Below are 27664 nucleotides of genomic sequence, written 5' to 3' on the forward strand. Positions count from 1 at the left end.
ATATCTAATACTATTATAACTGCATTGATACTGTTATACTATATATAATATAATGCTGTATCTATTGTTGCAATGTACATAATAACCACTATAATATTGTAAAGCTATTATACTTGTATTATACCACTGCATTGTATATAACATAATGTCACAACTATAGCGCTATAAGTACAACTATTGAAACATGCCATACATGAAACGGAGTTCTTTATCGACGGGATATCACTGAGGAAGTAACACTTCCTCAGCAGACGACGGTGGTACACAGCCGACACAAAAGATGCAGAGAGATGGTGGTGGCAGGATGGGGGACAACGAACAATTCAGGGTCCTCGTAACCGGTTCTATATAAAAGCACATGCTACGTCAACGGGAGGAGACATTCTCACCGAGTAATCGGACCGGTGATGATCGAGCCCCATATAAGGTCATTGAGTTACCGCCACCCGAACTAGTACCACTCTCTCAATCAGTGTACCCTCACGAATTTTCAAGTGCAACAAGTGTATCAACCGTCCATCTCCGTTACTAAACGACGTGTGTTTTAAAATACAAGTTTATAAACTAAGAATTAACTAAATAAAACTAAACTAAAATTTAAATCGGCATTTAACAAGGGCATATTAAGGCAGAGGATATTATTTTAGATCGGTATTCAATCGATTTTATTGGCTAGAAGATATTAAAGTAACATATATTTTCTATCGTTTTCATTCAGATATAATAGACAATCGTGAAACGAAGAGAAAGAAGAAAAAGAAAACAAGTGGTCGTGCGTAACAAGGAAGGAAAAAAGCGGGAAAATTGTAAAGAGAAAGGAAGAATAACCACAAATGGGAGAACCATCGTAAGTAGAGAAATACAGAAAAGTGAAACGTAACATACGTGGAAAACACTGCTGTAATACCGTGAAAACTACGTAAAGGAATAATCTCGTTAGAAGAGAAGAAGAACGATCTGAAACTAAAAGGAGACAGAAAAGTCGAAGATATACGTTCAACAATTTCCAAATACGTGACAAATCAAAAAGAAGAAGAAGAATCGTGACGAACAAACATTACGAAAATTTCCAGCGGGAGGAAGAAATAAGGAAAACGTCGCCGCTAAACAGAGAAGATAAGAGCTTACAATTAGTAAGAAAGTGTGAATACGTGGAAGACTCAGTAAGAAAAAGAAAAAAGAACAGAATCTTGGAAAATTCGAAGAATCCGTTAAATATTATCCTATCTACGAACATATCTACCCATAACGTGAACTCTCGTTGAGAAGTCAAGCGGGCAAGAGTGAAAGTCCGCTGCTTCCTAAATTCTATCGAAGTTTCGAGTGTACTGCTGCTGGTTCTTTAATAATATCGAGCACCTGCCCGAGTTTTGGTCGAGTTGGTCGCCGGATCTCTGACGAAGAACAGGAACGATATCAAAGACGAGACGCGAAAAGGTCAAACCACGTGAGACAGCAGTTCTGAGGTGAGCGAACGCGAAAAACTGCATCTTGTTCTACGGTGAATTAGTCAGTCGCATCGTATAAACGATGTTTCATGGAAAACATCGTAGCAAACCACTTGTATAAACGTAAATACATCTACGTTTAGGTCAATTTTCCTATGAGAATGAATGTGCAAAGTCTAGTGAAAGTTGGCAATTAGTCATGGGAAATGATAGGAGGATGGAGCAATTGTTTTGGTTCGTTTTTGATTCTTGCTTTAGCTTGATACTAACAGTTGAGAAACATAAAAAGATCTGGAAAAATGAGTCTACAATTACTTTGGTCCTTTTCTAATTCTCGGTTTAGTTTAATACCAATTTAGAATTTGTTTAATACCAGTTTAATATTAATTTAGAAGCGTAACAAGATCTGGAGAAACGAGTTCACAATATATTTCCATTCGTTTTTAATTCTTGGTTTCGTATAATAACAATAATTTAAAATTATAAGAAGATTTAGAGAAATTAGTTTATATTTTTATTTTTCTCTTTTTTTTTTTGTGAATCACTGTTATCTCAGAATATATGTAGTAGTGTTAAAACATCGTTCTAGTAGACTGAAGAGAATAACATGAAATAAATTGGTCATTCACTCACGATTAAAGTAATTAGGCCCTTAAGTATTTAAGGTATGATAATAAAGAATCGGAAAAAATTATACGAATCCTGAAAATCTTACAGAGAAATCTATTAAGAAAATTAATAAGTCTGACAAAAATATGTCGACAAAATGAATTTTTAAAGAAAAAATATTACTTGAAATCAATGTAGGTGTTGTAAAATCAGTCTGCGTTTAATTAAATTTGTGTCATCGTTGTCTTAGCGATATTACAGGCAATATTTCAATATTAATAATATTTATCGATAACTAAAGTAGACAAAATTTAACATTTCCCGAAGTTCCCGAATATCATTTTATTCTTATAGACACTACATGAAACGTTTTTCTTTCACTAGCAATTTCATTTCAACTGATCATTTGATTGAAAATCACATAAACGATTATCGTTCAATTAACGTTTCCAGATTCGATTACTATCCACTTAACGTCAAATAAATGTCAATACTTTAACCACTTATTTTATAGGATCTGCTGTAAACCTCCAATTATACCGTAACACTATAATTATGCATTGTAGATTATTAATAAAATGTTTTAAAGCATTGACATTAAAGTTTCCTTTGCTACAATATAAATTACGAGTTACGAATTTACGGTCAAAAATTACGTGATTTTATATTATATCGTTTGAATTTGTATTTTACTTGATTATATAACACTAACCATCTTTGTCGTGTAAAATATAACAGTACAAATTAAAAAGGATAATCTAAAACGAAATAATAAAATGCAAGATCTTACGCATCGCTTAAAGTCCAACGATATCAGTCGAATTAAAAATTAATAATAGTTGCCAACTATTTGCTTCAATATGTTTGCGTACTTTCGATACTTTTGACACCAAAAATTGATAACAAAAAACCTAGATTCCTGAACATAATAAATCATGAAATATAGTCAGATACTTTCAATCGCTGGAACAACTTCTCGTTTCTTTCTAGTTATTACAAAATCTAGCAGACTTATATAAGCGTTTCACGCGTTTCTCTGTCGTATCGTCACTTGCGATATTACCGTGAAAACTATAACAGTCACGTTTTCGACTAGTTGCACTTTGACGACAGACTTCCTGTTTTTTTTTTATCATTATATTAATCTTTACATTCAGTTTTCAACGTGTAAGATAAAAACGCAGAAAATTACGATGCAAATGTTAGAACAACGAAATCAGGACGTAGAAAATTGCTACTGAGAGGTAACGGCGTAGGTCATTTGCAACGATCGGTGAAAGTCAACTTCATGATATAGAAATTAATCTTAATTTAGAAAATTGGCAGTTGGAAGCAAGCAGCTGGTATAAAGGATACAAATAAGAAGGTTACAAAATACCTTTGGTACAATATACATACACACATATTGAGTGGCTTTGGTCTTGCAGAATTTATTGATATATTATAGGATCGATTCTAACTTTTTAATAACAGGAATCTTTCTCAAATATTTATTTGCTCGATCAGCATAATAACTTACAAAAGCGCAAAAGAATTGGAAGTGGAAGAAATATTCACAAAGATTGGTAAGAATAACGAAGGTATTGTGTGAAAAAATTATTAAGAATTTATTTAACGTTATTAAAAAATAGATTAATCAAGTATTTTTATGAATTACGATTAACTATCGATTTAGAAAAAAACTAGTAGGAAAACTTGTTAGAGAAGAGACGAAATGTTTCAAAATATTGGAAACAGAAGGACGAAACTACATCGACGAAAACTAAGGGAAAGAAGTTATTTAAAAAATCTACTTCGATAGCTCAAAGGAAATTCATAGTGAGAGATACGTACCAATACACCTATAATCAGTAATCTACAATCTAAAAATTTTAAACCTGTAGCCAAAAATCTAAAACATTTCAAAGACACATTCCCCTAAAATTGTTAATTGTCGCTGTTTAATTATCGGAGTAGAACGTTCTACCTTCTCGTTTCGAGTCGATCCGTGCATCAAATTGATTGACTAAAGCACTTTCACACGTACAACTGAATTATTTTGTAACAGCGGAGGTTACAAATTTACCGTCGCTACTGAATACGATCAGTTAATTATTAATTTTCTTTATTCTACCAACGTGACGAAATCGGTGAGTGGGGTAACCTAACACAGATTACTTCATTCTTACCAACTCACGTGTAAGATAATAATAGATTCCGTGTTTGATAACATCTTGGTGTTTTCTAAAAAAAAAAAAATACTAATCATGATTTCTAAAATATCAGTAGCGAAATAGCATGTGTTCCTTTCTTAATCGCAGAGTTCAGCTTTGACCCTAGTTTTCTATTGTACTAATTAAGCAAACAAAAATGGGAAAATTCTATAGATTTTTATTTTGATTGATATATTATTATATTAACGCAATAAATGTTAATTTTTGTTAACCGTTTATGTCTTGCATTATATAGGATGGTCCGTAACTGATGATACAATTGGATACAGACGATTGTACGGGGAAAAATAAGGCGGAAATATATAATAGAACAAAATGTTTTCATATGACGCTTCGTTTCTAAAAACATCGAGCGTGAAAATTTTGCTAATTTCGAACTGGACGAGAGTAAATAATCGACAGGACTATTATTGTAATTCGTTACAAACTTAATCTATACGTGAAAATAAGCAAAAAATGTAGGATACATTTTCTTCACGAGATGCTTTGCTTTCGAAAAAAATAGTTTTCAAGATGGCTATATGTATCAAATCGGAGTTAACACTTAGCCAACCTAGCTATATGTTTCCACCGCGTGCTAGTTAAAAAACAAAGAAGTCTAAAAATTATTTAAGTGATTAATTATATTTTGCGGCATATTTAACGATTTCACATATTGTTTATACAAAACATCAAATTAGAAGTATACAGGGTGGTTGGTAACTGGTGGTACGAGCGGAAAGGGGGTGATTCTACGCGAAAAAAGAAGTCGAAAATATAGAATACAAATTTTTCGTTTGAGGCTTTGTTTTCGAGAAAATCGACTTTGAATTTCGCTCGGTACGCGTGCACTTTATCACGTCTCGTTATAACGGATCTCATTGTAGATCGTTGTCTCGATGGAAAAATTTAAAAAAAATATTTTTATTCTATATTTTCGACTTTTTTTTCGCGTAGAATCACCCTCTTTCCGCTTGTACCACCAGTTACCACCCACCCTGTACGGAAAGGGGGTGATTCTACGCGAAAAAGAAGTCGAAAATATAGAATACAAATTTTTCGTTTGAGGCTTTGTTTTCGAGAAAATCGACTTTGAATTTCGCTCGGTACGCGTGCACTTTATCACGTCTCGTTATAACGGATCTCATTGTAGATCGTTGTCTCGATGGAAAAATTTAAAAAAAATATTTTTATTCTATATTTTCGACTTTTTTTTCGCGTAGAATCACCCTCTTTCCGCTTGTACCACCAGTTACCAACCACCCTGTATATTAGAAGTATAAAAAAATATAGGTAAAATTAAAAGCATTAAAAATAACTAAAGATAAATGACACAACTGAGAGTGAAATTAAAAATTCATAATGCATTTTAATATTTTTTTACAGTGTGGTATCGTTCGATTTACCAATAGTGTAACTCTTTAATTAATTTTAACACCACTAAATTGGTATATTTTATTATATACTGTACTTTATATATGGCGCAATTAATTATGAACAATTCCAGGTAAACAATAACTGATAATAACAACAACAAAAAAAAAAAAGAAAACGCTTTGCTAAAGTCAAAAAGGCAGATCTCCCCGTTCGGTTACACAGTAATGTTCTTTGCAGAGAAGAGATCTCTCTATTCGGTTGGCTAAGTGTTAACTAAGCATATTCCAACATTGTTTACTTAAAAACGAGGTTTTGAACGGAAAAATATTACTTATACACTCTTGACTCATTTTTGTATAATAACCTCCTGTTGACTGTTTACTCATGTCGATACTTAACCAGGTATAAATATACCTGATAAATATTCAAACTCGATATTCTCAGGAACAAAACGTCATGTGGGAAAATTGTGTTGCATATTTCTGACTTATTTTCTTACGTAGAATAGAACAGACCACCCGTTATTACTGTCAGTTTTGCGATAATAATAGGAACAATAATCTTAGCGGGCTAGCAATAATCTTAGGCAGCAAAATAAGTTCGTTAGAATAAGAACTGAAATAGACAAAAAGGTTTGCTGATTTAGAATCTGGAGAATCGCAACTATTAATCGCTTCGCGCTATCGGCCAGACGCTTTTCCGACTTTCTGTTTCCTGTTGTTAGGAATTTTTTTACAATTGTTATCAATATATCGGATAATTGAGGAAACGTCTGCAAGTTTTCCACGACTGAACTTAATCTAGCACGTTCCATTTGTCGTTCGGAATTTCAAATTCTCATAGCTATCGATGAATCACAGATAATAGCTCTGATGAACACTTTTAATCCTGAACGACTCACCAGACTCTCCGTCTCTTCCCATTAACCGGTAAAGCATATATTACGTCCATATTATAACTCTGAATGTGAACGTTGATGTATTTATGGAAAATTGAAAGTTGCAAAAATACTTGCGAATGCACGTAATACGCAGAATACATAAAATATCGAACATATAGTAATCTACTAGGTAAAACAAATGTCTATTTAAGTTTCATTCTTTTAGTTGCATTCATGGAAGTAGAAATTTACATGGATATTTTGTAAGAATTTTCATTCTGAAATAGTGAAAGTAATTCCTCCAAATGTAAATTTATCTATCATTAGAAATTATAGAAACTGTAAAAAAATAATTTTTGAAAGCTATACTATTTCTCCAGCATTCTCTCTTCACCGTTGTCATGTAAAGGAAGATAACGAACTTTTACTTTAGAAAAGATCTTTTTCTGGAATTTTTTCTAGAAAAGAGTTTTATTAGTAAAAAGTAAAGTTGCTTAGAGTAACAACTAGCAAAGATTCGTTAAATATTGAGAGTCGATTGAAAATCATAAAATTTACACCCACAGATGGGCACTATTCTGCAACAGTCGGTGTTAAAAGGCCGACAGATCAGCAACGCCGGCAAGGAGAAGGATTTACTTCATAAATTATTCAGTCAAGCGGCGGCAAATTATTCCAGCCAGCTGGCAATCCGCTATGAAGGTACTTGTCATTGATATTCTTAACGGGAAATAAAAGGAGAAGTAAAAAAGAAATAAAAAAGGAAAATACAAACAGGTGACTGGGTGAAAGAAACAAGTAGAAAAATTTCTGACATACTAACACGATCGTTTCGCAATTTGAAAATTCCATAAAGTTAGATAACGTCTCGAAAAGATTTTTTTTTTATTTGGAAGAATTTTACGATCAATTCGTAACATAATCTAATAAACGTACATAATCTAATTTACGAAAATTGAATAGTTCCACCATAGAGGAAGAAAATCCTATAATAACGAGCATATAAATAGAGAAAATTCTTATATCAAATTCAATTGAATTTACTTTATAATAATTGTTATATTTATATAATACAATTAGTTGGATTTACGCGCGAATAAATATTTTCCTATTTATCCTCGTTGCGTCTATCCAAACATCTTAGAACCGTTCAACCGACAATAATCGAATGCTTTGGATTTTAATCAAACATGAAATGTAACAAATTCTCCACGTATCTATCCGCCTAAGATTACATCCTGAGATTCGAATCTAAAATCGAGCGGTTTTAAATTCAGACAAACACGAAATACCATTACACCATTACACATATTATACTTTTATTTTGCAACGCAGATGACGATGGACACGAGTATACTATGCTTTACGATGAGTTGAACGAGCTGACTAACAAATTCGCCAGAGTATTCCAAAAATTGGAAAAGCCAGACAATTTATCGAAATCATTCGTAGCAGTATGTATGAAGCCATCGCATCGACTGCCAACAGTGTTAATTGCCATATTGAAGGCCGGTATGGCGTATCTGCCCTTGGACGCAGAGTTTCCGATGGCCAGGGTGAAACATGTTCTGCAAGAAGCAAAACCTTTCGCAGTGGTGATAGAACAAGGAGGTAAATACGATAACACTTGCTCACTTGTCTTCCTCCTCTCCATAAACAGGCTGTTGATCTACTAAACCGGTTTCAGTATTTTCGATGTTCCGCGATATGTATCTACTGCCACTCCGTTTAGCGGTCTAAAATTACACCTAGTTTTCGATTAATCCTTTGCTGTAAGCATATTTTTCTGATAGCATTAACAATTATGTACATAGCCGAAACGAAGTGTGAATAATAAGTTTGTATTTATAGCTGTATTTATAGCTATATTTGTATTTATATTTTGTATACAAAGACACTCTGTTTGCTAATGTTAGCAGAAAAAGAAATCACGTTTCTTTATCTTTTTTGATTAATCTCATAGTTTCACTCTCATAGTAGTTGCAAATGGCAAAATACCCAGATGATTATTTAATGACTCAATTACTAATTTCCACGGTTTATTAAACGGGCGTAAGCTAATCGATTTTTTCAAGATCAAGCGATTGCTTCTTGGTTACTGCGTGACACAAATAACACATTAATTTGCTTTAAAAACTTCGTGTCATTTGCATCGAACTATTCTCCAGTGGACGCACAGTGGAACGTGTCGGTCGGTGACTTGGTTTAACAAAAATTTCTCCCAAAGAGAAATCTACGCTGTATGTTTCGAAACACATTGTGTTCTCGCCAGGGTTACGAAGAAAAAGAAAGAGAAAAGATCCTGTTCCTTTGTCTTTCCTAATTACACTATGTTTCGCGGTAGTTGTACAAATATCCGAGTAAAAAAGAGAAGCAAAAAGAAAGGAAACGAAGCAAAGTAAAACGTGAGAGAAAAAGATGTGTGTCGAACTAGATCTGCTAGAGAGTATTGCGCTGTAAAACGATTTTTCCTTCGAACAGTAAACGGAAGGACCTTGCTATCTATGCAGATTGGCGTGCTGGATTTTTAAGGTCGACAAAGAACCGCTCCTACGAACGTTCGATTTTCTCTGACTACAAGTCACAATTTCCGCAAGCTTAACGCGGCCACGGTTTCATTGACATTTATCGTATTTATTCGCCCGTTTCTCCGCGTAAATAGTTCAGCTGTTTAGCTGAGGGCCGCATCGAAATTCTAATTAAGAACTTTATCGATACCGGCAGAACCGGGAAATTGTCACTGTCCTTTTTAAGGATCTTTCCTTATATATAATCTTACAAAAATCTTTATATATATAAAGTTCTATTATGTTATAAAATTACATATCTTGTATATAAATATATCTTTTTTAAGCGGATGCATCGATTTACGAGGGAACAAATACGATAACGTATGAACAGTTGTTGAAACAATCTGAAGCTGAGGAGAAAGAGGATTTGGAGTATAACGAGGACCCTGAAAGCATTGCTATCGTTTTGTATACTTCTGGAAGCACGGGCACGCCGAAGGGTACTATTCATTTGTTTATATATAATAGTGACAAATTTCATATTTTACGTATTTATTAATTAGAGCGCGGATTTCTATGCGTTTACTTATAGAAAATGTGAAAATGGAGGGTTGCACAGAATGCACGTAACATGAAAGAATATATAAAATATCTAAAATATAGTGGTTTGTGTAATACTTGCATAATAGTATAGATATAATACTTGTATAATTTGTATAAATATCCACAGCCTAATAACGCAATAAATATAATGAACTATACAGAAAAATACATTAGCCAGCTTTGTACGTTGATGTGAAGAATTATAGTACATTATAGTAATTACGTAACATTGGAATTATTATTTTTTCTTCTTGTTTCTTCCTTACTTTTCCCATCTTGTTCTTACATCTCGTTTTTACGGCTTTCTATTTTTCTTGATTTCATGATTGAAGGAGTGCTTTTGCCGCACGCGGCTGTGTTAAACCGACTACAATGGCAATGGCGCGAGCTGCCTTATGCCACCGACGAGCAACATTGTATTTTTAAAACATCTTTGACCTTCGTGGATAGCGTGTCAGAAATTTGGGGACCTCTGTTGCAAGGAAGAACCATAGTAATTGTCTCCAAACATATTACCAGGGATCCAGAGAGATTCGTCTCGGTATTAGAAAAGTACAAGGTAAGCACCTACGGTTATGTCTTGTTGGAAATTCTAGTTGGAAATTTGTTATTTATAAAACAAAAAAGAACAGAAGTAAAGGAGACAAAGAAATTCACGGAAAAGAAAAATCTTTGAGAAAAGGAGAAAAAAGAGGAAAGAAATCTCATTTTTTAATTTCGAATCTTTCCGTCATACGACAAACTTTGAACATTATATGGTATATTTGAAAAATTATTTTCATTTACCGTTAAAAAGATATTTATTCTGCGACGTATTCTATAAACTTTGTCTACGACAATTATTTCAGATTCAACGATTGGTGCTGGTCCCATCGCTACTGTACTCTATGCTGATGTACTTGAATCTACGGGTAAGATAATAATCGGAAATAATAACCACGCGCTCAGGTTCTCAGATCGTAGATCGTAGATCATAGATTATAGATCATAGAACGTAGATTGTAAATCGTAGATCTTGTATGATAAATAGGCTTCCCACTTGTGTTTCGATTACAGATATAAATGACGTAAACATTGTTAAGTGCTTCTGTATCAAGCTATTTCTAAGCACCTTCAACAGATTAACGTTCCAGATACCAACACGTCCCTTTCAATAGACGCAATCTTTATGCATTAGATCCGCTATTCACGAATGGCAAACGTTACGTCGAATCCGTGTGTTTCACCATCGTTTCTCATATTCATTATTACGAGAAAAAGAAGAAAAAAAAGAATAATCTAACGACGGGGATAAAAGCATAAAATTGATTAACCGACGCAGATTAACTTAATCGTTCAGATTGTACGAGGTTAGTGCAGAAAGTACTACCAGTTTAAATGTAGAAACCGTGTTAAACGATGGGATGTACTTATAGATCACCTAGCTTCATTCATGTATTGACATAAGTCGTGTAAAGTCGTTTCCTGTTTGCCTATTTTAATAATATTGTCGCTGTATCGTACGTTTAAAATGACAACGCGAGTTAACACTAGAACTATCACACCAGTCAAATCGACTGGTTTTACAATTTTATTTTCAAATTTCTACTTTATGTTATAGTTTCTTTTCCGCAATGATTTAATAACTTTCGCAACGATAACTAAAAGAATGATATAATGAATTTTATTTTGTTTTTTATGTATTCAAACTCGAAATAATTTTGTATCAAGACTACTTATACCAATACCGGTCAAAATGACTGGTACTTGTCAAAGCGTAAAAGGGTCCTGCAATCTGTTCATCAAACCCTAATTAACCACTTTCCTAGTTTTGTACAACTTCCCATACGGTTTTACAATTTTTACTGCGTATCATTCGATATGATGATATCAGTTATCAGGAAAATTCCGGATCGATCGCTAGATGCTAACGCTAGAAATACCGCAACAGTCGAAACGACTGGTTCTACAATTTTATAAATGTGTCAACCCTCCGTTTAGTCCCTTAGTCCCAGGTGGATTAATAATACCAAAAATGTACTACATAACATGGAATTGCTTCTGTAAGAAAGTAATAAATCAATAAATATGAAAATATTCTATTATTACGTATTTTTTAAAGACCAGTCATTTTGACTGGTTTTGGTAGAAACAGCTCTGTGTTAACTATTGGTAGTTCTATCGTTAAAGATCCCGCTGATGACGCTTTTGCGCTTCTCGAAAGCTGTAAAAATTCTTCCAAAAGGCATTCACCGCCGAATTACAGCAATTCACGATAACGGAGTTATGGATGAGTTATCGGTAAGAAGCGTGGAAATTCAATAGGGACAGAGAAACTGTAGTTGATAGTAAACATTCAGGCTGGCCGTCTCTATTTACAGACGAGCTCGAGAACGTGTCTGCGATTTCATTGCAAATGATATTCATTGCAGTTTCTTTTTTTTGCAAAACTTAGAGTTGTTTATTCGATAATGCTTCGCGAGAAACGATGATTTAAAAGATTGCGTAAGAAGATGGTTATGTGAAGCGACGGTGGGAACGTATGACAAAGTTATACAAAAACTCGCGCCACGTTACGATAAATATTGAAATAGGGCTGGTAATTGTATTAGAAAATAACTGAGTATATATAATAAAATCACAGACGAAGAAGACATTTCAAGATGCATTTGTATCGTTGTTATTTCAAAACGAGCATTAGTTTCCAGACAACGCTAGTATCCAGACAACGATAGTATGCCTATCTATTCGATCTGTAAAATGTATAAAATATTTTACAAATTCGCGTATTTCTATGTTTTTCTATGTATCTAAATATTAGGTTGTCCGAAATGTTTCTCTCGTCTTATAAGGAAATAATACACGCACAATGTTTTTTGTTTTATATTAGTTTATTGAATTATACACGAACGTAATAATAGAGAAAGAACGAAATGGATCATACCTGATTCAATAAAATAATATAAAACACAAATTGTTGTTCATCTACTATCACCTTATGAAACGAAAGAAACTTTTCGGACAACCTAATATTTAACTGATCGAGTTCAAGTAATTGGCTCGGTGTATTTATAATCAAGTGTCGATCCAAATGATCTTTCTTATGTGAACATGACGTAGTAGGAAAATTTCTGAAGCCAATCACTTCCCTAAGTCAGTCTGTTTTAAAATACATTATTTCGTTATATACGTGTATATAAATTAATCGTTTTTTCATAATAATCATCGTATTTCATAATAAATTAAATCCTATGTTTTACAAGATATAGACCATTAATCGCCTGTATTAATACATTAAAGTCGAATATTCCACGATTAAGTAACCCAATTGTGTTAACAACCCAAGTATAACTCAAGGTCATCGAAATCACCGACGCGGAAGCTTTTCAATTGTTCGATCGTAACTCAATCTATTAAGACTTAATAATACCAATCGAGGATAAATATAGAACTAATTTATGATCAAATAGCAGTTAAGACTCGATGATTAAGACACGAACCACGTATTAACATTGCCCTTGGATTGATGCTTGATTAAACAATTAACATGCTTTAAGATTGCCTTCATTACGCTTTAAATGACGGAGATTGATCATATTAGTTAGCAAGTATTGCCTTAACACCATTGACTGGTTTCAGAACAAGGACAGCGTGCTACGTTCTCTAAGACTTTGGGTATGCTCTGGAGAAATGTTGCCAGTTTCGCTGGCGGATCAATTCTTTGCAACCTTCGGCGACGATAGTAAAATCTTGGCGAATTTCTATGGAAGCACGGAGATCATGGGAGACGTTACCTATCATCTGTTGACCAATCGGAAGCAACTACAGAATACGCAGAAAGTGCCAATTGGTAATTGAGAAATTGCTACTTTTTTAAAAACAAAGTATGATAATCGAATACGAGACGAATAGCAATAATTATAGAAATAGAATTTTCCAAACAACTAGTTACCTAACCGTATGAACAATAAATTCGAATAACTGTTCACGGCACTGAAATAATTTGCAAATTTCGCAAGTTTTCAATCGATAAATTCAAACTTCGAAAACAGATTAGTAGAGTGGAACGGATTTTTGATTACAGGCAAGCCGTTGGACAATTGCGTTATTTATATCGTGAACAAAGAGATGCGGCTGGTACCGCAGGGCGAAGTCGGAGAACTGGTAGTCGCCGGAAAGAACCTTGCAACAGGGTACATCCGCGACAATGAGTCCCGCAAGTTTCAGGACAATCCTCATGCCATCGATCTAGGTAAAAATTTCACGGTTTACTTCATAAACATTTCAACCTTTTGCACTCGACGGCCTTTTCGGTCGGGCGTAGCAGCATTGTAGATAATATAAAATGATTTTATACAAAAATTAACTTAAAAAACATTATATTTTAATAATCTATATATATTTACATCTTTGAACATAGCATTTTTTAATATATTTTCTGCATTTTTTTACGATAATTTATAAAACATCTGACCAGATGCATTCTTGTATCGCAATTATAAGTTGTTTCGTCTCTTTATCCTGCTTTGTTTCGGTAAGAACACACCTTACAATCCTTTTTTTCTTCCTGTTAAAATTACATGGAGCTTCCCATTTAACCGAATTCCATCACAGTTAGTAGTCGACGTGGAAGCTCGATCTCGCGGTTGTCGAATATCTCCTCTCTGGTCTACTAAAGTTTTTATAAATCACAGCTGGTTAAGTAGCCTTTCGTTCTTTTGCTTTTTTACAAAATGTATGAATTAATTAAACAAATTTTCAAGTCCATTTTTTTGCAGCTTCTAAATTTACGAAACTAGAATACTTGTGCCACGATCGTCGAATCTGAACTAACGTCAGAGACGTTGCCAGAACCATAGTTTGAAGAATTTGAGCATAAATATTAAATATTTCATCTCCATCTCCAGTGTGTAACACTTCACACTTCATAACAATCAATATAAAGAATAAATCTATTTACGAACCAATACTGCGCTCTCGTCAATTGAAGAGGTCGAAATCTAGCATAAATAGGGGCTATTGCCTCTCATTCTCCTCTCAAGTTGCCACACGGAACACCGTGGTGATGGAAAATAGCCTCTCGGGTGAAAAGGGTATTTTTTTCCTATGAGAATAAAGATACTTTTTTTTATTATTATTATTTAATTTGTTCTTGCAATTTGCCCAGCAGGACATTTGATAAATTTGTCTAACTTAATTGCTAAATAACATGTGGATGGCTACCCCCAGCGGGATACCATTTTCGAGTTTGACTATTTTATTTCTTTAGTGAGGTCAGTGGGGTGTTTTCTTTTTAGTCTCCTTTCTATGAGAGTTTTGCTCGCTTCAGCAATCAGCTGGTTTGGATGTGTTGTCGTTCTTCCCTTGTATTTTTCTGCGTACCTGCCGATTTCTTCTTCGACCATTGGTATTTTTAAGTCTTTGCGTATATCCTCGTTTCCGACGTACCATGGGGCGTTGGCTATTGTTCTCAGTATCTTTGATTGTAGCGACTCTAGTTTATTTATGTGACACATTGCTGCTGTCCCCCATAGTGGTATTCCGTACGTCCAAATTGGTTTTATTATCGTTTCCTTTTATTTTCTATGCTAAGTTTAGAACTTCGACTAGTTAACCAGTACATTTGTCTTCTTTTATCCGTACTTTGTCTACAATTGATTTAGTATGTTGCTTCCATGTAAGTTATGTGTCTAAGTGAAGTCCTAGATATTTAACTTGCCTTGTTTGTGTTATGTGCGTGCCATTCAATGATAAAGATTTTCTTTTTTTATTTGGAAGTAGTTTACAATCAATTCTCATTGATAATTATAAGTAAATTATTCTGGCGTGGTACTATAACGTGAATAATAAATAATTATTAATTAATTATTAATTAATAATAATTAAATTAAAATAATAAATAATTTGGATATTTCTTCTTTAACTGTAGGTATCTTAAGGTCACGATGTATCGTTTCGTTGGTAACATACCAAGGTGCATCTATTAAGGAGTTTTTGATTGGAATCGTTGAAGAATTTCTATGTTGAAATTATTCGCGGTTCCCCATAGTTGGATCCCATAGCTCCAAACATGTTTTAATACGACTTTATATAGCATTATTTTACTCTGCGCGTTTAAGTTGGAACGTCTGCCGATGAGCCAGTAGAATTTTTTTAATTTTAATTTAAGTTGCTTGGATTTATCTACGATGTGTCGTTTCTATGTCATTCCTCTGTCCAGAATCATGCCCAGATATCTGACTGAATCTATGTTTGAAATTGGAATATTATTTATGGTCACCTGCGGGCAGGATTGTTTCCGCGGTGTGAAGGTTATATGATTGGATTTATTTTCATTTATTTTGAAGCGCCATTTGTGGAACCACTTTTCCATAAAGTCGAGACCTCGCTGAAGAGTTGAGGAGGCAATTATCGGGTCTGAATGGGATACTAATAAAACTGTATCATCAGCAAATGTCGCTGTGGTTATCTCTGTTAAAATTGGTAAATCGACAGTGTAGATGGTGAACAGCAGAAGTCCGAGGACACTGCTTTGGGGTATGCCAGCTTCTATTGGAAATGTTGCGGTTATAGCGTCTAAGTATTTAAATCATGAACATCTATTGGTTAGATATGATTTTAAGATGGAGTAATGGGTGTGTGGTAGGATTTTCTTTAGTTTGAACAAAAGTCTTTCATGCCACACTTTGTCGAACGCCTGCTGAATGTCCAAAAGTACCGCAGAACTGTATTTTTTCTTTTCTAAATCTTGGCTGATTTTACGAGTTAAACGATAAATTTGCTCTATCGTAGAATGTTGCTTCCAAAAACCGAATAGATGATCTGGAATTGTTTTCAAATCCTCGAAGAGTGGAAGGAATCGTTTCGTTAGCATCTTCTCAAATAGGATAAAGATATGAAAATGAAAATTCATCGATATATCAACATATAAATTACAAAAATCAGAGAAGAATAAAATGCCGATAGAAAAAAATAAACGTGTTATATTTCGAGAATTCATAATCTTATATTTATATCTAGATTCAGCCATTTATCGACTATAGAAAATTCTATTTATTTCTTATTTTTCAATCTTTCTTAGTTTTCTCGTTTCCGTAGTTCTTCGATCAAATTTCAATCTAAAGAATGAACAATGATTAAAAACTAAAGAAATAAAAGGGACTGAAGAAGTTTGAAAAACGAAATAAGAGATGAGAATAAATAATAATTTGATCGATATTCGCAACTTTTTCGATGCAAACAAGAGAAACAAATTACGAGCGTGCATCTTGGAGTGTACACACGAGCTTCTGTCTTGCTTCTTTTTTTCTCTGCCAGCTGGCTACCATAATCTCGTTAAGAATATAACGTTCGACCTTATTTCACCAGGGAAATAATTCTCGCAAACACCGTACAAATCCCCTGTTGTTTTCATTCGAATCGCCGATAGACATGAATCACCGCATTGTAGTGAAAATTTATTTATCCTCGACGCGTCTCATTACACGTGACACGTGATCGATAACCACGTGTAATTATATCGAATGGATTACCATGGATGATATGGAAATGAGATGAGAAATACGGAAAGAAAAAAAAAGGTAAAAAAATATTGTACAGCATCAACATTTTTAACATTTCCGGGATTTCAATCTCGACGCATCGCTGTGCATTATGTTCAGAACACACTTGGTATTTATATTCTCAAAGCGATGATTCTTTTCTTATCGAGAAAAGATTTAATTATATGAAATTACTTGTATGAAAAGATTTAATCGAAAAGACGATCCTTCTCTAAAAACGTAGAATTCTATCAACTAACATCGTAGCAACTGACGTTTATTATATGGAAAGATTTACGAAAAAGTGTTGTTATACCGAAAATTCGTTTTAAGCTTTGTTAGCATAATATAAAAATTAATATTTAATTTTCGGTTTGAACAGAACACTCGAGGATTTATTGCACTGGAGATTATGCAAGAATATCGAAAGGAGTGATCGTGTACGAAGGACGCGTAGACTCGCAAATTAAAGTTAGGGGACACCGTGTAGACCTCACGGAAGTGGAGAAAACAGTATCAAAGGCACCTGGTGTCGACGAAGTGGTTGTCCTCTGTTACAAACCCGGTGAATTGTCTCAGGTATCATTAGTAAAATTGTTTTAATATCTCTGATATAATATTATTATATATTATATTATAGATATCCTACAAATAATGCATCGAATAACGATTATACATATAACATAAGTTCACACAGTTACAATATAGTTGTATCGAACATAATAAAAAATCAGAGGTATAAAATAATGCATAGAATAATATTATATGAAATTAGATATACATAAAAAATATTACATACAATCGTTTGTATATCAAATTTTCAGGCACTACTTGCTTTCGTAACTGTTACAAACGATTCGTCCACTTGCACTGTAAAAATTGAAACGTTTCTGCAAGCCAATCTACCGGTATACATGTTACCACGAGTCATCATCGTGGATAATATTCCTCTTTTAACAAACGGGAAAACTGATCGCCAAACACTGCTCAAGCAATACGAATCTTCTCATCTCAATAACGGTACCTGTATAACTTTTAATTTATCTGTTCACTTTATCAAAACGTCTACCACATAAAATAATCTGAATTTCGGTACACATTGCAATGATCAAATTATTATAATCAATTGTAAATTACCTCCTATTCGAGGTTCAAGTAAGAATGAACTTAAAAATACGCTTCAAGTGAAATATTTTTTATTACAAGAAGCATTGTTAAATGTTGCAACATTTAAATAATGTAACATTAATGTAATAAGGATTTCAATTATTTATGTGTAATGTTAAGTATTCTGATAGGAGTTATTTTGGTCACATATAAACCGTGGATAACAATTAATGGTCAAATATATATTATAACAACAAAGATAAGAATTCAGAGTTAATAATAATATATATTATTAATTATATGAATATTATATATAGAGAATGAGCAATACATGAACTGCGACTACGCCGACGTACCTGAAGCAGACTTAGCAAAGGCAAAAGTTCTGTTTCCAACGGTGGCGTCTGTAATTGGTGGAGGAAGCCGCGCAGACGTTAGGATCGATGCAAATTTCTACGAGATTGGCGGAAATTCCTTGAACTCGATTTACACGGTAACAAAGCTACAAGATCAAGGTTACGAAATAGGAATCACAGAGTTCATCACGGCGAAGAATTTGGGTGAGGTGCTCAACCGAATGAAAACCAGCACGGATGGCGAACCGATTGATAATGGTCTTAACGAGGAAGAACATATCTTTGAGATGTTGAACGATTCTCATAAAGAGGATGTGACAGAGTACGTAGAATTCGCTAAATTTACATTTGAAATCTTTTTTGTGAGGAATTTCAAGCGAGAGATGAATCATTAAAAGTGAAATTATAGAGATGCGAATTATTTATCATATTTATGTGGAGACAATCTAAAATTTAGATTTAGTACAGAGAAGATTCATGTTTATGCGATGGGAATCTGAGATCTAAATACAATCATTTGTCATATTCATAATGGAGACTTAAGATTTAAAAGAAATTAATAAAATAAGAGTCTAAATAAAATAAAATATGTTTCTTGTGGGATGGAATATCAAGATTTAAATAAAATTAGAGAGATGAAAATCATTTGTGATACTTATAGAATGAAACAGATGGCCATGAATAAGTATAGAAATAGTACTGTCATCTAAAATATATAAATTTTATCATAGAGAAAGATAATTTCTTTGTTCCACAGGATTATTACAGAAAGTTTCTACAATAAAGCAGACTTAGAACAGTGGTTAATGCAAGATATAGCAAAAGAAGATTACCGTATAATGATGGAGTTACTTTGGAAACCATTGGTAGAAAAGAATTTAAGTTTCGCAGTAAAATCGTCACAACATGGCAGAACGATCGGGGTAGCATTAAATTTCGATCTCTGGGACGAGCCTGAGTTAATTCTTGATTCCAAATTAACGATCGTTTTCGAGTTCTTAGAATATCTTGAAGCACCCATTAGAGAAAGGAAATTGCCAAAAGGAACGGGTCAGATTATTCATAATTTTATGATGACAACAAGCAGTGACCTAAATCCAGCTGAAAATGTAATTTTGATGAAAGAGATGGAAGAATATTGTTTACAATTGGCTAAGAGAAAAGAATATGCTGGGATTTTCACCACCAACACCAGTCCACTAACACAGGTATTAATAATATGTTAAATATACAATTAATTTATTAAAAAGGATACTAGCTTATAGTTTAAAATCTTTAACGAAATTGTAACGAAAGAGACATACTTCTATCACACAATTTCTATGCGAATAGAGCATGAAAATTGAATTACACGAAGAACACATTATTGCTAATGTTATATCGAGCATCTCCGAACGTCTTAATCTCCTCTCCTATTATTCTTTCCTTCTAACTTTCCTTCTAGACTACCTAACTTTTGAACTCTTTTCAAATTCCCGCCAGAAGCAACGGTTAACGGAATAACAGAATCATCTCCACCCCCTCCTTTTTTTCCTATTAACTTTTTCCAAATAAAAATACTAATTTTAGATTTGATTCTAAAATATTATTTCATTATTATTTCATATACTTAAAGCAACGTTTCGGAAATTTTACTCAGATCAATCAAACTTTTAAAATTATTTCAAAATTCTCGTGAAAAGTATCTGTTATCAGAATCACACATCCTCCCTCAGTTTTTCTTTCCAGTTAACTTTTTTCAGTAGATTTTAATCACTAATTTTATACTGGATTTTGTCAATATTTTAAGAATATTAATTTTATCATTATTTTGTTTATTATAGCAACTCGGTATAGACGTGTTTGGATATGAAACAATGCTGACTTACCAAGTAAACAGGTACATTGCCCCAGACGGTACGAAGCCCTTTAAAGAAGCGCCGGACAGTCAACTGGCAATTTGCTCGTTGAAAATGATCGCTTAATGTACCCTGGAAACCAACCGGAAATATTAGCGTTTCGAATTGCACGAGAGTACAACGCTCGTACCAATGAAGTTAATAAGCATGTCTGTATTTATATCGATATACCCTCAGATATGATATTAGGTATTAATATACTCCGATTGTATAAGCTACTGTATATTTGCTATTCTTTAGGAAATAATTCTGTCTAAAATAGTTTCATTACTGTGATTGTTTTGTGTTTAGTATATGATTATTATTATTAATTCTTATATAAATTATAGCAATAGAATAGGATTGATACATAATTAAGATATATATATATATATACCCGTAATGTTAACTTTTCGCAAAACATTAATATTTTTGTACATAGAATAGAGTATATACATATATACGTATATACCTAATAGATTATTAGGATTAGATACATATATTTTCCGATTGCTCACTGAATTTTCTACATAAAAATCATAATATGACACAAATTCAAATATTCGAAATAATTATTCAAAAATTATGTTCAGAATATTAGACGCCAAGATATATAGGTTATGTAAATTATGATACGTATGAAATAAGTAAATTACTAAATGATTGAATAAAAAAAGTTCATATACCTTTTGATGTTCTTCTCCTAAATCTCCAAAGTCGATTTAGATATGAAAGTAACATTATAATCACCACAAACATTCACTATTCACTGTAAATCAAAGTTCGTTACTAATAAAGAACTTTCCTTTTACTGAGTTACAAAATTGCAAACTGGCCAATTTAAATTTTTTTAAATGTTTGTATTTTCATATTCTACCGCAAAAGGCAGCACTTGACGGTCTATGCTTGCGTCTTATTAACACACCCCTTTTGTAAAACATAACCTCACGAAACGTCAAACTTGACAAGACCAATTTTTATATAAGTACATAGCATGAACACTTGTATCTAAGTGTAAATAATAATATGACATTAACATTTTTCAATAAAAATTGTCGGTTCGAATTAGCATCTATTCGTTTTAACATAGTTTGATGGATTCATCTGTCGACAACATAATTTCGAAATGGCACCTCTTACGGATTTACTCTCATGTAGCATAATTGAGAAAGATTCCAACGGTGATATATTATGGACCTGGTCTTATCCAATCGTTTCAGAATCTCAAAAAGCAGTTGTTGGAAGAAAATGTAACTTAGAAGTAGAACACAACTCCCCTCAAGTATTTGTATTCTCAAGACACAAATACGATTGGTTCTATATACACTGTAGTGAAGTATTTGATTCGGATAAATTACCAAAAGTAAGTTACATGCTTTTTTTAAATGGTAACATTACAATAATTATATACGAATATAATAAAAATACTTCAAAGTTATCTTTGGAACAGGTAAAGCAATTTGCATTGGTTTTGTTTGCCAAAGACTTTAATCCCAGGAAATATGAGGTTCTTTCAAGAGTCCTCAGCAAAATGTATTGCAAGACTGGCAAGCCAACAGAAATACTACAGTTATATCTCTCGGTGTTTACAAAAGGATCATGTTCTACTCAAGAAAATGGAACATTTGTTTCTGATAACTTTAATAGCCATTGCTTTACAAACAACACAAATGTCAGAGAAATGATTAAAACATTTGAATTGGAAACAATCTTGATATACACTGCTCTTCTTTTGAAGAAACGGATTGTAGTCTATCATCATAGCTTGGAACAACTTTTAAAATGGATTGGAATATTTCCTGCATTAATGAAGCATCGTAAAGTCACTGATAATTTGTTTCCTTGGATTGATCTAATCGATGATGAATTGGCAGAACTAAAAGTATGTTGAACAAGCTGTCATTTCATTATTTAAAATTATCTTATAACCCTAATAATTAAATATTTTTCAGGGTCTTTCACACTACATTGCTGGCTGTAGAAACAGTTCCATTTCATCAAGAACAGATTTATTTGATCTACTTGTAAATATTCCAGCTAGAGAGATTACAGTTGCATCACATGCAAAAGGTAAAGAAAGATATTTAAAATATCGTTACTTTAATAAACATTATATTAATTCTATTAATTTTTCTAGAAAGCCTAACAATGACAAAAACGCATAAAGAAATAGCTCTATTCATGATCCAACTAAGCGAAAACCAATCCTACATAGAAAGCCAAATAATATCCGAGATAAATGACAAAACTCAAGACCTGTTGAATCAGTTGAAATCATTGGCGGTAGTTCAAGGACCTGACGGAAGAAAAATGGTATCAACACAAACGCTGAAAGAAAAGAATCTACCATCAGCAGTAGAAAATTTTCTAATCAACTTAGCTGTAGCTGAAAATTTGTTTTTATTGTAATTTTATATATTTTTGTAAATACGTAACTGTAATATAATCCAATAAATAATTTCCACCACTTAATTTATCTTGATTATGATTTAAAAAATTATTTAAAAGATTCTAATTCTAATAGAATGGACATTCAATTCAGGGACAACATTAAAAATAGCTCTTCACGACATCTAGTGCCAAATCTACTTACTATTTACGAATAATCGTAATTAATGAAAAAGCAGCAACAAAAAGTTCATAATTTTCATAAGAAAAAACGATAAACTAACTGAAATACTTTTTGTAATAATTTAATTAGAGATATTGTTTATTTTTAAAGTGTTGGAAAATTTAGTTGAATTGTCTTGACTCGCATATTACAGGAAGCCATTTTTCCGTAGTTTCCGCCTTTCATCCGGTACACGCGGTCGAGGTACGCCGTGATAAACGTCGTATAATTAAAAGAAAATATATCGTAGGTTTTCCACAGAAATTTTTCGAATCCTATGATAGCGTGTATGGTTTGAAATCGACTATATTCCGTGAAAAAATGGCGCGATATGGACAGAGACCTGAGAATGCTCTGAAAAGAGCAAATGGTTCGTATAACTATTTCGTAACAAGAATGGCTATGGCCGATACCTATTTAATCTAGAGCTGCAAAAATTCTTTCGTTCCGTTCATCCAAAGATTTTGCGATCCATATCATTTTACTTAACCGTATTTTTACAATATTGGTTAATCGCCATAAGTGGCGTTTCCTACTTGTCATATAACATTCAATATGGCTAAAGTCACGTCTCATTTGACTTTTTTAAAATATTAATTTTGCCCAACCATATGCACTTAGAACGGAATAGTTGCGAAAGGTTAGAGTCTTAAATAGAAAGTATACTATGATTCCGAATGAAATATAATATTCTATTCTTTTATATATGTTTGTTGAAATACAAAGCTTATTAGTTTATGTTAAATAAAGTTGTCTAATATATGTTTTTTTATGTGAACATAAAAAGCTTTATGTGGTAAATGTTCTTTAAATATGTCTTTTCGTGACACTGACCTAACTTTGACATTATTGTATCTCTTTATTTGTTCTGTTACATAAACACTAGCTATAAATTATTCTTAGACAGATATTCTTTAATATGGTTATAATGAAAATGTCACGGTGAATTATTATAAAGCAGAATGATTAATTATCTTTGAAAAAATTTAAAAACATATGTTTCCTTTCTTTTTTGTGACAGAATTCATTGAAGTAGGCAAACCAGCCCGAGCATTAGATACTTTGCAAGAAGTCTTCCGCAATAAAAAATGGACATACAATTGGTCAGAATCGGTATTGGAACCGATAATGTTCAAATACTTGGACTTATGTGTGGAGCTGAAGAAATCGCACATAGCAAAGGAAGGCCTATTTCAGTATCGAAATATGTTCCAATCTGTAAATGTTGGAAGTTTAGAAAATGTCATACGTGGATACTTACGCATGGCAGAAGAAAAAACGAATCAAGCTCGGAAACAGAGTCAACAGGCTGTTATAGATATAGATGATCTTGATAACTTAGCTACGCCTGAAAGCATACTGTTGTCGGCAGTCAGTGGCGAAGATGCGCAAGATCGTAGCGATCGCACTATTCTGACGCCATGGGTGAAATTTCTATGGGAATCTTATTGCCAGTGCTTAGAATTATTAAGAACCAATGCTCATGTTGAAACGTTGTATCATGATATCGCACGTATGGCCTTCCAGTTTTGTCTTGAATATAATCGTAAGACTGAATTTCGTAAATTGTGCGAGAAACTACGGAAACACTTAGAGGAGATTTGTAAACTACCGGCGCTAGTTTCAAACGTTTCCATGAACAGGGCGGAGACGCAACAGCTAAATTTGGAAACGCGTTTGAATCAACTTGATTCTGCAATACAAATGGAGCTGTGGCAAGAGGCATTTAAATCCTCCGAAGATGTACATGGTATGATGAATTTATCTAAGAAACTTCCAGTACCAAAAACCATGGCCAACTATTACCAGAAATTAGCCATGGTTTTCTGGAAGGCAGGTAACTATCTATTCCATGCTGCCGCATTGTTTAAATTACTGCAACTCTCCCGCGAAATGAAAAAGAATATGTCTTTGGAGGAACAGCAGAGAATGGCCAATCGTGTCTTATTGGCCACCCTATCTATCCCACTGCCATCAGCGCACCCTGAATTTGATCGTTTTATAGAAACAGACAAGAGTCCATTAGAGAAAGCTCAGAAACTTGCTACACTTCTAGGACTCACTCAGCCACCAACGAGAGTTTCCTTGCTTAAAGACATTGTTCGCTTGAACATCGTTAATTTAGCATCACCACAATTGCAAGAATTGTATTCATGGCTTGAGGTCGAGTTTCATCCTCTGGAGCTATGTAGCCGAGTAGATTCTGTCATTCAAACGCTACAAGCAGACGAAAATAGTCCATTGATTCAGTATGTCCCAGCTTTACAAGATGTAACACTTGTACGTCTGGTTCATCAAATATCCCAGGTTTATCAAACGATACAATTCGCTAGGCTTTTGGAACTCGCCAAATTTACGACAGACTTTCACCTAGAACGTCTGCTGGTGGATTGTGTAAGATACAACGACATGCAGATAAGGATTAGTCACGGAAAGAAATGTGTACACTTTGGAGTTGACTTGTCGGAAGCTCAGAGAGAAGATCATCCCGATGGTCCCGTGTTACAAGCAATGCCTTCTGAACAGATTCGCTGTCAACTTGTAAATATGGCCACCGTGCTGCATCGAGCGATCAATATTATTAATCCGAATAAGAAGAAGATGGAGCGAGAAAAATTGCGTTCTGCCATGGTAAGCCATTATCATGAAACCAAAATGAAAGAACACCAGAGAATCCTAGGAAGACACAAGATTATAGAAGAAAGAAAAGAATATATTGAACATATTAATACAGTCCGTGAGGAAGAGGAAATGCGAAGGCAGGAAGAGCTCCAGAGGCAGCAAATGTTAGCAGAGCAGAAGAGACTCGAACAAGAGAGAGAAGAACGTGAGAGGAAGCGACAACAGAGTGAAATCCAACAGATCAAGGATAGACATTTGAAGGAAAAGATGCAACAAATATCTCAAACCAGTCATGGTCAGAAGGTACTGAAGAAATTGGATGAAGATGAAATCAAGAAACTAGATGCAGAACAAATTGCAGCTCGAGAAGCAGAAGAATTGCAGAAAGAACGTAGGGAGATGCAGCAGAAATTGAAGTCACAGGAGAAGAAAATAGATTACCTGGAACGTGCTAAACGTTTAGAAGAAATACCACTACTAGAGAAAGCAGTCGAAGAAAAAATGGAATTAGCTAAACAACGCTGGGAACAACAGGAAGCTGAACGAATTGCTGCAGCCATTGAGGAGAGACAGCAGGCTGTTGCTACTCGTGAACGTATGGCGAGGATGAAGGAGGATCATGATATTTTCTTAGCGAAAATTTTGGCAGAGCGTAAGAGTATTTATTTAGAGAAGTTGAAAGAATTTGAGAGAGTATTGAACGAGGAGAGAGTTAGCAGATTGCTGAAACGTAAGATGGAGCGTAAGGCTGAAAGAAAAGCAAAATGGGAGAAGGAACGAGCTGAAGCTATTGAAAGAAGACGTCTAGAGGAATTGCGTATTAAACAGGAGGAAGAGAAACGACGTTTGGAGGAGGAAAGAGCTAAGAGAGAAGAGGAAGAGAGATTGAGACGCGCAGAGGAAGAAGCGAGGGAAGCTGAACGTCTAGCTAAGATTGAAAAACAGGCAGAGATTACTAGGGCTAGAGAAGCTGAAATAGAACGAAAGTTAGAAGAGGAGAGACAAAGGGACAAGGAAATAACCAGATGGAGAGGAGGTGGAGAACGTCATCGTATACCAGAAAGGCCAGGTGCATTTCTACGCTTTATTGTTCAAACATGCTTTAAGGATTATATGATTATATGATATTATCTACATTTTATTTGATTACAGTTGAAATGTCATGGCGTCGTCCTGTTGATGCAAAAGATGACGGTATGAAGGAAGAATCCACTCGCTGGAAAAGACGGGACGCGAGAGAGGGACAAGATAATAAATGGCGAAGGGATGACGATAAACCGAAGAAAGATACCATCGAGAGATGGAGAAAAGACGATTACGATAAGGATGATACAAGGGATCGGATAGATAAAGATCGTGGAATGGATGGACGTCCAGTAAGTATAAAATAATTGTATAAAAGCTTTACCGAATCATAAATAAAACATACTTTCAACTTACTTAACAATATTTTACAGATGCGTGACATTCCACGTGATCCGTTATCCGATGGACCTCGTAATCGTGGCAGAATGCCTGATCGTCGTGGAGGTGGTGGCGGAGGTGGTGGCGGCGGTGGCGGTGGTAGAACGCGTAGTCAAAATTGGCGCGATAAAAGCGATACAATACAAAATTCGCCTCGAGACTTTCCGAGACGCGATGAAAAGTGACTATATTTTCATTAATTCAAAAATTAATTTTACAAATTTTAATTTTGAAATGAGTATGCTATTAAATATTTTTAAATTAATAGGCGAGATGATACTAAAGATGATAGACTTCCACCAAAACACGATGAGAGAAGACGACCGCCTGAAGACGATGGATGGTCACAGGTGAGCCGGCGTTAATAGATGGCAGATGTTAAAAGTCTCAAGAAATTAATGAAATTTTCTTGTATCCTAACTGCTACATCAATTTTTTTATAAAACCGGTATACATGGCGTGATACCTTTTCCTTGGAAAAAGACGAA

General features: G+C 33.9%; 3 protein-coding genes across 4 annotated transcripts; all 3 read left to right on the forward strand.

Annotated features, from left to right (window-relative positions):
• The first annotated feature begins 366 nt into the window (after nt 1-366).
• On the forward strand, nt 367-20662 carry LOC100740059 (mycosubtilin synthase subunit C). Its single transcript, XM_012388841.3, has 13 exons — nt 367-1466; nt 7073-7208; nt 7842-8117; nt 9361-9516; nt 9952-10178; nt 10468-10530; nt 13238-13448; nt 13683-13850; nt 17522-17718; nt 17964-18159; nt 18564-18924; nt 19360-19810; nt 20426-20662. The coding sequence occupies exons 2-13, from the start codon at nt 7073-7075 to the stop codon at nt 20564-20566; spliced, it is 2583 nt and encodes an 860-aa protein (XP_012244264.1). The 5' UTR covers nt 367-1466; the 3' UTR covers nt 20567-20662.
• Nucleotides 20663-21157: 495 nt separating this feature from the next.
• LOC100740183 (DENN domain-containing protein 10) lies at nt 21158-22951 on the forward strand. Of its 2 annotated transcripts, none has more exons than XM_012388847.2 (4): nt 21158-21842; nt 21915-22361; nt 22432-22549; nt 22617-22951. In XM_012388847.2, exons 1-4 carry the CDS (start codon nt 21606-21608, stop codon nt 22886-22888), a joined length of 1074 nt encoding a protein of 357 aa, XP_012244270.1. In that variant the 5' UTR covers nt 21158-21605; the 3' UTR covers nt 22889-22951. The 2 variants fall into 2 exon arrangements, with proteins under 2 accessions (XP_012244270.1, XP_003491722.1); XM_003491674.3 differs by having other exon boundaries at nt 21930-22361.
• Nucleotides 22952-23239: 288 nt separating this feature from the next.
• Nucleotides 23240-27647, forward strand: LOC100740514 (eukaryotic translation initiation factor 3 subunit A). Its single transcript, XM_003491677.4, has 5 exons — nt 23240-23460; nt 24112-26781; nt 26865-27088; nt 27170-27357; nt 27445-27647. The coding sequence occupies exons 1-5, from the start codon at nt 23412-23414 to the stop codon at nt 27539-27541; spliced, it is 3228 nt and encodes a 1075-aa protein (XP_003491725.1). The 5' UTR covers nt 23240-23411; the 3' UTR covers nt 27542-27647.
• Nucleotides 27648-27664: the final 17 nt, after the last annotated feature.

This window comes from Bombus impatiens, unplaced genomic scaffold (genome assembly GCF_000188095.3).
Source record: "Bombus impatiens unplaced genomic scaffold, BIMP_2.2 scf_0582, whole genome shotgun sequence".
Classification (NCBI taxonomy): Eukaryota; Metazoa; Arthropoda; class Insecta; order Hymenoptera; family Apidae; genus Bombus; species Bombus impatiens.

What these genes read in the sequence shown, in the direction of transcription:
- LOC100740183 (XM_012388847.2), top strand. Translation starts at nt 21,606, where the DNA reads ATGGCACCTCTTACGGATTTACTCTCATGTAGCATAATTGAGAAAGAT. An exon ending in ATTCGGATAAATTACCAAAA is followed by an intron (nt 21,843 to 21,914) that starts GTAAGTTACATG and finishes AATACTTCAAAG; the next exon opens with TTATCTTTGGAACAGGTAAA. An exon ending in AGTTGCATCACATGCAAAAG is followed by an intron (nt 22,550 to 22,616) that starts GTAAAGAAAGAT and finishes TAATTTTTCTAG; the next exon opens with AAAGCCTAACAATGACAAAA.
- LOC100740514 (XM_003491677.4), top strand. Translation starts at nt 23,412, where the DNA reads ATGGCGCGATATGGACAGAGACCTGAGAATGCTCTGAAAAGAGCAAAT. An exon ending in TCGTATACCAGAAAGGCCAG is followed by an intron (nt 26,782 to 26,864) that starts GTGCATTTCTAC and finishes ATTTGATTACAG; the next exon opens with TTGAAATGTCATGGCGTCGT. An exon ending in GTGGAATGGATGGACGTCCA is followed by an intron (nt 27,089 to 27,169) that starts GTAAGTATAAAA and finishes AATATTTTACAG; the next exon opens with ATGCGTGACATTCCACGTGA.
- LOC100740059 (XM_012388841.3), top strand. Translation starts at nt 7,073, where the DNA reads ATGGGCACTATTCTGCAACAGTCGGTGTTAAAAGGCCGACAGATCAGC. An exon ending in TCCTCATGCCATCGATCTAG is followed by an intron (nt 13,851 to 17,521) that starts GTAAAAATTTCA and finishes CGGTTTGAACAG; the next exon opens with AACACTCGAGGATTTATTGC. An exon ending in AACCCGGTGAATTGTCTCAG is followed by an intron (nt 17,719 to 17,963) that starts GTATCATTAGTA and finishes TCAAATTTTCAG; the next exon opens with GCACTACTTGCTTTCGTAAC.